At 43.8% G+C, this 8,560-nt stretch overlaps 1 protein-coding gene across 1 annotated transcript in view; it reads left to right on the top strand.

Annotated features, from left to right (window-relative positions):
• The window catches only part of LOC143279751 (uncharacterized), a 15,386-nt gene extending 7,983 nt beyond the window's left edge, over nucleotides 1-7,403 (top strand). The window contains 3 exon segments of the mRNA XM_076583879.1: nucleotides 3,302-3,339; nucleotides 4,013-4,219; nucleotides 5,949-7,403. Of these exon segments, the coding sequence (XP_076439994.1) occupies nucleotides 3,302-3,339; nucleotides 4,013-4,219; nucleotides 5,949-6,953 (1,250 nt within the window). The 3' untranslated portion in view covers nucleotides 6,954-7,403.
• Nucleotides 7,404-8,560: the final 1,157 nt, after the last annotated feature.

The following is an 8,560-nucleotide window of genomic DNA, read 5'->3' as shown; positions in this document are numbered from 1 at the left end:
GGGATTTCAGGTCACAACTGACAAAAAAAAACCAAAAAAAAAACCTTTTTTTTTTTTCTTCTTTTAAAAAAATTTCCTGCGCAGTTTCAAATTCTTCATCGCTGTGTCATTCAAATAAAACAATCCCTTCCCCTTCTGAACCAGAACAATTTTTTCTTCTTCTTTTAAATTTTTTTTTTATTTTTTAAATAACCTGGGGGAGGAGAATGGGGCCGTAGGGAGAGGGTAGTGATAATGGAAGTGGTGTTAGTGGGGTATTCAAACAAACAAACAAAGCGAATTCAGAAAGGCCGTCCTAAAAACAAAGTTGATGTTCGTTATTCACGAAAGGGCATTAATGTGTTGTTGTTGTTTTTTCTGTTTCTGTTGTTGTTTTTTTTTGTGTGTGTGTGTGTGTGTGTGTGTGTGTGTGTGTGTGTATGTGTGTGAGTGTGTGTGCGAGTGTGTGTGTGTGTGAGTGTGTGTGCGAGTGTGTGTGTGTGTGTGTGTGTGTGTGTGTGTGTGTTTCAAAACCATGGCGTTGACATTTGAAATATTAGCACAGTCGAAAAAGCGTGGAAATGAATGGGGTATGTAAAAGGTTACGCGCGTGTGTGTGTTTCCTATTTCCATGCATGTGCGTGCGTGAATTTCAGCGTTCGTGTGTGTGTGTGTGTGTGTGTGTGTGTGTGTGTGTGTGTGTGTTGTCTGTGTAGGTGTGGGCGTGGATGTGGGTGTTTTACGTCTGAGCTCTTTCCATTCAGTTGTATTTGACGAGCACTACTTGCATGAACATGTCTCTCATCAATTGTTTGTACAATAATCATGTATGTGTGGGAGGAGCAGTCTTAAGCGCCTGCGCGCCTTGCTATCGAAATCCATAGTTGCTTGTTATGTTGTTTGTTGTTGTTGTTGTTGTTGTTTTTTCCTTTTAAAGAAAGCTGAGAGGGAAAAGGAAAGATGATCCAGAGGCAATCTCTTGCTTTAATTGATTAATTAAAAAGTCTGGATATACACGGACGCAATCTTTCCCACGGACAAAATGTGACAGTTGACACACTCTCTCTCTCTCTCTTCCCTCTCCCTCTCTCTTCCTCCATCTCTCATCCCCAGTTTGAGACAGTGGTTCATCGTGTTCTGGCTGAAGCAGTTGAGGACAGAGGTCGTTTTCCGTTTCCCCGGCCAACCAAACTACGGCTCTCTGTTTTTGTCAAAAGACGACGCCGAAGTCTTTTGGTTTTACAGTGGGTTTTTTTTTTTCTTTTCTGTTTTTGTTTTTTGTTGTCTTTTTTTTTCTTTTTCTTTTTCTGTTTTTGTTTTTTGTTGTCTTTTTTTTTTTTTTTTTTTTGTTCTGTTTTGTCTAATTCATTTTAATTTTATAATCAACATTCACAGTGGTCACTTCGCACAGTTTTTTGAGTGATTTTGTTTGTGGTTGTGTGAAAACTCCAAAATAACTGAGTTGGACTCCAGTCTCCTATCAGAGCAAAAAGTATCAAGAGAGAGAGAGATGTGGGTGCAAGACAAAGAGAATGAAATAAGACTCGAGAAAACGTGAGAAGATAAGCACACCACATGTTAAGGAAACGTGTGTTTGTGTGTGTGTGTGTGTGTGTGTGTGTGTGTGTGTGTGTGTGTGCAGGCGCGAGTGATATCGAATCGCATAATACCGCGCCGTCTGTCTTCCAGAGGAGAAAGAAACAGAACGAGACTGGGACATAAAAGAACCACAGAGACAGAAACAGAGAGAAAGAGAGACAGAGACAATGGCAGAGAGACAGACACAGAGACAGAGACATCGGGACAGATAGAAAGACAACGAAAGAGATAGTGAGAGAAAACGAGAATGAAATTGAGAAAAACGAGGAAGGAGGCAGAGGTTGAGACAGACAGACAGACAGACAGACACACACACACACACACACACACACACACACACACACAGAGAGAGAGAGAGAGACAGACAGAGACAGAGACAGACAGATACAGCAAGACAGACAATGAAAGAGATATAGTGAGAGAAAATAAGAACACGAGAATGAAACTGAAAAAAGAGAGGAAGGAGGCAGAGGTTGAGACAGAGACACACAGAAAGAGAGACAGACAGACAGACAGAGACAGACAGAGACAGATACAGAGACAGCAAGACAAAGAAAGAGATTGAGAGATAAAACGAGAAAACAAGAGTGAAGCTGAAAAATAGAGGAAGGAGGCAGATGTTGAGAGAGAGAGAGAGAGAGAGAGAGATGGGGTTGTTATTCTTCATAATTATCTAACATTGTTTGAGATACAAGTTCCTGAAGAAAGTCAGGGTAATATTTGCGTAGCCCACAATACCCATCGCGGAAGAAGGATGTAACCAAGGGATGGCCAATAGGAAGAACACAAAGAAAGCAGCTTTTAAAAAAAAATAATGATACAAAAAAGGACACGAAACGGAACAAAATTAAGTAAGTAAGTTAGTTCGTAAGTTAGTAAGCAACGAAAATAGTCATCAAAAAAATAAACAAACAGATGGATATATTCATTATTCGTGAGTAAACACAAAAAAAGTGGAAGTAAGTAAGTACTAAATAAATGAGTGAATGAATGAATAAATGAATAAACATACAAATAAATAAATACCCAAGTGACTGATATATACAATGCCAGTATGCAAATGAACAATTCAGAAAGACCTGCACAATAAGTATACGATAGAAAAATATTAGAATTTCATGGAGTAAAAACAATCTGAATTCCACAGCAAATGCTATCCATTCAACATGTTGGACACAATTTTATGAATTTTTTTTATTGTGTCCGTGCTCGATTCTACTTTGATTGTAGGCCTATATTTGACTGACCCGATGCCAACATTGTTTTCTCGATCCTGTGTATGCACTAAATGATTTTCATTGCTCCTGCAATATAAATTTCCTGTTGTCGGATTTTCTCAGTCCTATTTTATTGTGTGCGTGTATTAAAATGAATCTTAAGGATAAATAAGAAACAAACAAACAAATGAATAAATAAATGAACAAATACATAAATAAATGAATAAATAAAATACATAATGAATAAATAAACACATGTGTGCACAACTACTGGCAGTGAACGGCTGCAGAAAGTATGCAGGACACAACTGTTATTGCCACTACTACTCCACTGGTCAGACCATTATTTTGCTCAAAGCGTCGCACCACACTATCAGTGACAGGTCGTGGAGGTGCGACGAGTGGTTCAGATTAGAAACGTGTAGCTAGCTCAGTGTGGAGGCTTGTTTCGCAGTGATCACAACAACCTTTGTCGAACAAGCTGACACATGGCGGGGGCGTGTCAGTGGAGGTCGGGGGATGCGGGCAGTGGGGGAACGTGGACGTGGGAGGGTTGGAGGAGGGGGAAATGGGGGGGTTGCGGAGGGGCGAGGGGGGTGTCGGAGTAGTGGACAGGTTTTAGCAAGGGTGTGTGTGATTGTGTGTGTGTGAGTCTGTGTGTGTGTGCGCGCGCGCTATAGATATCATGCACTTGCAAAAATGCCTTATAAGCACACATTCCTCATTTTAAAAAACCTAAATTTCGTGTCTGGTTACAACTCAAACGTGTTACCTTATCGCAACTTAATCAGGATTGAAATATCTGTCCCACGCACTTTCTGCCAAGTTGACACGAACAATGTATCATACATTCTTCGGTTTCCTTTCTTTCTTTCCGATTTGCTTCCCCCCCCCCCCCCCCCCCCCCCCCTTCCTCTTCGAGTCCCCGCCCCTCAGTTGTCGCGCGCAGCCGGTAGAGAGACGAGTGACAGCCAGAGATTGGTCCGGCTCGGCAGCCTGCGCGAGATTCGCCGCACCAAATATAGGCATGTTCACGTTGGCCATGCCGGTTTTCTCGGAAAACCGCTGAATGGGTTGACGCATGGACCTCCAAATATGGCAATACTTTGCTTAGTCAGTGGTGACTGGCCAGCCCCGCATGCGACACACGATGCTGGCTTGGCCACGCCAAAGTTCATATAGCATTCGTAGCTCCCGATCATTTCACTGAGCTTCAGGCTTTCGCCGAGAGAACAGCGAACTGTCCTTCGACATCACCTTTGGTTTAGAAAACCCCCGGCTAACTTAAACTTTTCATCATGTGTGACGACGATGTTGCCGCTCTGGTCATCGACAATGGTTCCGGCATGTGCAAGGCCGGCTTCGCTGGGGACGATGCTCCTCGTGCCGTGTTCCCTTCCATCGTTGGTCGCCCCAGACATCAGGTGAGAATTTCGAACCGATTTTTCTCTTCAATTGTTTTAATGAAAGTTAATCTGTCATGTAGTGCGGTCAGAAGTGATGTGTGGAGGGGGTGTGGCACTAGACTGGTATCGTCTGGGCAGTTGGGTTCCGTTCCGTTCAGTAGTAGCTCACTCACCATGAACGTAAATGTTTCACAGTGATGACAGTTTTTTTTCAAGTTTTTTTTCCCCAATTTGTGAGAGCTGCATGTGTATTTGAAAGTGTACACTATTTGACCGTGAGATGACGCAGCACCGTATGATTTATGTGGCCTTCTGTATGGAGAAAAGGGATGGAGGGGGTGAGAAACGGCCGCTGCGGTATTCAGTCTTAGTAGAAAATTTGATACTGATAAAATCTGATTTTCCCGAAATCGCCACGTTTGACAATTAGTAAGTGTAACATTGGTCCGAGGCAAATATTTGTAAGACCACGATACATGCCCCCACCCCCTCCCTCTCCTCTGTCCGTGTGAAAAAAGTACTGCAACGTTCTGAAATGAGAATGGGATACAGGGATGAAAAAAAAAAAAAAAAAAAAGACCTGGGGCACTTGGAAGTCAAAACGTCTGGGTCTGCCGTGTCAGAGATTAAAACTGTCAGGACGAAACATAAGCTGTCATGGATTCTATTTATTTCTATTGCAAAGAACTACAGCGAACACGTTTTTAAATATTGCAAAGATCACCTTGGTGATACTGGGTCAGAATGCCGGCCGGCGAACTCCGCAGCATGCAGCGCCGGTAGTCGGACAGTGAACTTTTGGCTGCCTGTGTGAACCGACTTGGAAATGTTCATGAATGGTGAAAAGAACAATGCAAAGTTGTGAGCTTATGGCCGGCCAAAAAATGTTCAGTTGTAACACAGTAGATAAGCAAATCCGACCAGGACGCGAAAAGAACGGGCTGCCCTGCTGGAATTTGAATGAGGCGTGGCAGCAGTCGGACATCATGAATATTAATTAGGACACGTGATCTCGATTAATATTCACGAATGACGTTACACGTTCAACCGGTTTTTCACGACTTTGTGGATTGTGAAGCTTTTCTCACAACTTGAAAATGTTTAAGCTTTTCTCTAAATCTATGACTGAAAATGTTTTAGCGAAAAAATGATTATAATCGAGATATATTTGCGGTTTCATGCAGAAGTGATGCCTAGTAAATGACAGAAAAATGGGGTATTTCCAGTCTCAAGACTGGGAACAGAAAAACTAATTTTATGAATCTACCAGCTGCTCAGTGGACTGATTTCCAAGCGTTGGATGAATGAAAATAATTCCTCCCAGGATGTCATTTGATTTAACATTATTGAAATAGAACTTTGTAAAGATGTCTACATTTTTGTTGATGGGTCAGTGTTTTAATACTGAACAGCCCCTTGATACTGAACAGCCCCATAAATCCTGGAACTAGACCTTTCCTCTAAAACACATCAGTGATTGTCATCAGATTGCAATGGAATTGTTGGCAAGAGTGATAGATTGTGGTTTGCACGAGGTGAATGGATGTGATCTGTATGACTTTTGATATCTACATTTCTTCCCCTCCACTTGTCTGACTGGAATGAATACCATACCTTGTGTGAACACTACTCGCTCCATCTTAGGGTAAATTCGTGCCTTTTTTTTTTTTAAAGAAATTCCAGAGTTTCATTACATTATGACTGAATGCAGATGCAGAATTTAGAATTTTTTTATGTCTGTTTTCAGGGCGTGATGGTGGGCATGGGCCAGAAGGACAGCTATGTCGGGGACGAGGCCCAGAGCAAGCGTGGTATCCTGACCCTCAAGTACCCCATCGAGCACGGCATTGTCACTAACTGGGATGACATGGAGAAGATCTGGCACCACACCTTCTACAATGAGCTGCGTGTGGCCCCTGAAGAGCACCCTGTTCTGCTGACTGAGGCCCCCCTCAACCCCAAGGCCAACCGTGAGAAGATGACCCAGATCATGTTCGAAACCTTCAACTCCCCCGCCATGTACGTGGCCATCCAGGCTGTCCTGTCCCTGTACGCTTCTGGTCGTACCACTGGCATCGTGCTGGACTCTGGTGATGGTGTCACCCACACTGTCCCCATCTACGAGGGTTATGCCCTTCCCCATGCCATCATGAGGTTGGATCTGGCCGGGCGTGACCTGACAGATTACCTGATGAAGATCCTGACGGAGCGTGGCTACAGCTTCACCACCACAGCCGAGAGAGAAATCGTCCGTGACATCAAGGAGAAGCTGTGCTACGTGGCTCTGGACTTTGAGCAGGAGATGCAAACTGCTGCCTCCTCTTCTTCCCTGGAGAAGAGCTACGAGCTTCCTGATGGCCAGGTCATCACCATTGGCAACGAGCGTTTCCGCTGCCCAGAGGCCATGTTCCAGCCTTCTTTCCTGGGTATGGAATCTGCTGGTGTCCACGAGACCACCTACAACTCCATCATGAAGTGCGACGTGGACATCCGTAAAGACTTGTACGCCAACACTGTGCTGTCTGGTGGCTCCACCATGTACCCTGGCATTGCTGACAGAATGCAGAAGGAGATCACCGCCCTGGCTCCTCCCACCATGAAGATCAAGATCATTGCTCCCCCTGAGCGCAAGTACTCTGTATGGATCGGTGGCTCCATCCTGGCCTCTCTGTCCACCTTCCAGCAGATGTGGATCTCCAAGCAGGAGTACGACGAATCTGGCCCATCTATCGTCCACAGGAAATGCTTCTAAACTGCTCTGCTTAGTGTAAATTGTATAAACAATCTGCAAGACATTAAAGATCTGATCATTTCTGCTGCTCAAGACTTATAGTACCCTGCCTATTTCTACCGCATTTGCATGAGTTTGGCAATCATTGCATGTATGGAAACTTTGGGGTGTTAAGTCTCGTCCCTTCTGTTACAGAACAATGTCAAAACATAATGCAGAAATGGCTAGTAAGTAATTGCCAGGTATCTTGTTTCATCAACCAAGAAAGTCTGAGCTTTAGCCAAAATCTGCAATGTCCATTTTCTAATCCAAAGGTGGCAAAGAGGGGTGTTTCGTGGAAAGCATTCCAATGTCCCATCCCATGCCAGCAAAATATTTGTTGGTTTTCCTCTAGGCGCAACATTTAATGTGTATTGTTTTGACATATTTTTGTATACATTTTCATGATAATAAAATGCCAATGCCATGAAAGTTGTTCATTTTGTGTACTGGCTCTTGCCTGTTTGACCTCGTGATTTTTGCATAACTTTGATATCTTTTCTCTTGCACAACACCTATACTAAAAAAAAAAAAAAAACGTGCACGCACACCTACAAGCATGAACAAATATTGTGACAAAGTATTCAAATGAAACGAGATTTTTCTCTTGCTCTCTACACCCACCAAAAATATACGCACGCCACCCCTGCACCCCTACTCCCTCGCCCACAAATTATGACGGCATAAAAAGAGAAGGAATACAAGAAGCTATTTAGAAAAATATATATATGTATATATCTTGACCTGATGAAAACAAAAACTCGACTGCAATGTTGATTGCTTTTGATGTTGGTACGATGTTCGCCCGTCAATGACACCACACTTGTTCAAAGATGGATGAAATGGTTTGGTATAGCACGTTCCGGGAACACGACGTCTACATTTGTATGATTTCTGCATACGCAGACACAGCGCACACTGAAGGCGCAATGTTTACTCAACATTGTGTGTCGCGCGCGCGTGAGAACGAACACGCGCACACCATATCGCACGAAAACTTGCACACGCTTACCCATAAAGGCATTTATACTCGCGCATGCACACCGGTAGTAGCACATGCATGTTTACCTATTCATGCGCACACCCACAATGCACATGCATTCTAGTACATGCACGCGAGCACCAGAACACGTTTATCATGTACAAACGCGTGCACACAAAGGCCTACACGTGTATGCACACGCATGCACTTGTACACGTGCATTTACACACGCGCACATTCATGTACAAACAGGCTCACACCCACTTAGGCTCACAAGCGTAAATGAACATGCATGCACGCACGCACACACTTGCATACAAGTACACACGCTCACCCATACAGGCACATACGTATACGCGCACGCACGTACGCACACACCAGCACACGTGCACAAACAGACGCACATTCACAAAGGCTCGCACGTTTACGTTCATGTGTACGCTAACACGCGCATTCACTCGTATGCGCGCACACGCACGCACGTGCACGCACAACGGAATGTCTTGGAAGTCTGTCAATTTGGGAACTGTATAAAAAAAAAAAAAATTTAAAAGGGCGGGGGGGGGGGGGGGGGGGGGGGGGGAAGAAGTTTTTAACAAAACACTAA

The sequence above is a fragment of the Babylonia areolata genome, chromosome 3 (assembly GCF_041734735.1).
Source record: "Babylonia areolata isolate BAREFJ2019XMU chromosome 3, ASM4173473v1, whole genome shotgun sequence".
Taxonomy (NCBI): domain Eukaryota; kingdom Metazoa; phylum Mollusca; class Gastropoda; order Neogastropoda; family Buccinidae; genus Babylonia; species Babylonia areolata.
The sequence above is the reverse complement of the archived record's forward strand: the minus strand, read 5'-3'. Positions and strand labels throughout refer to the sequence as shown.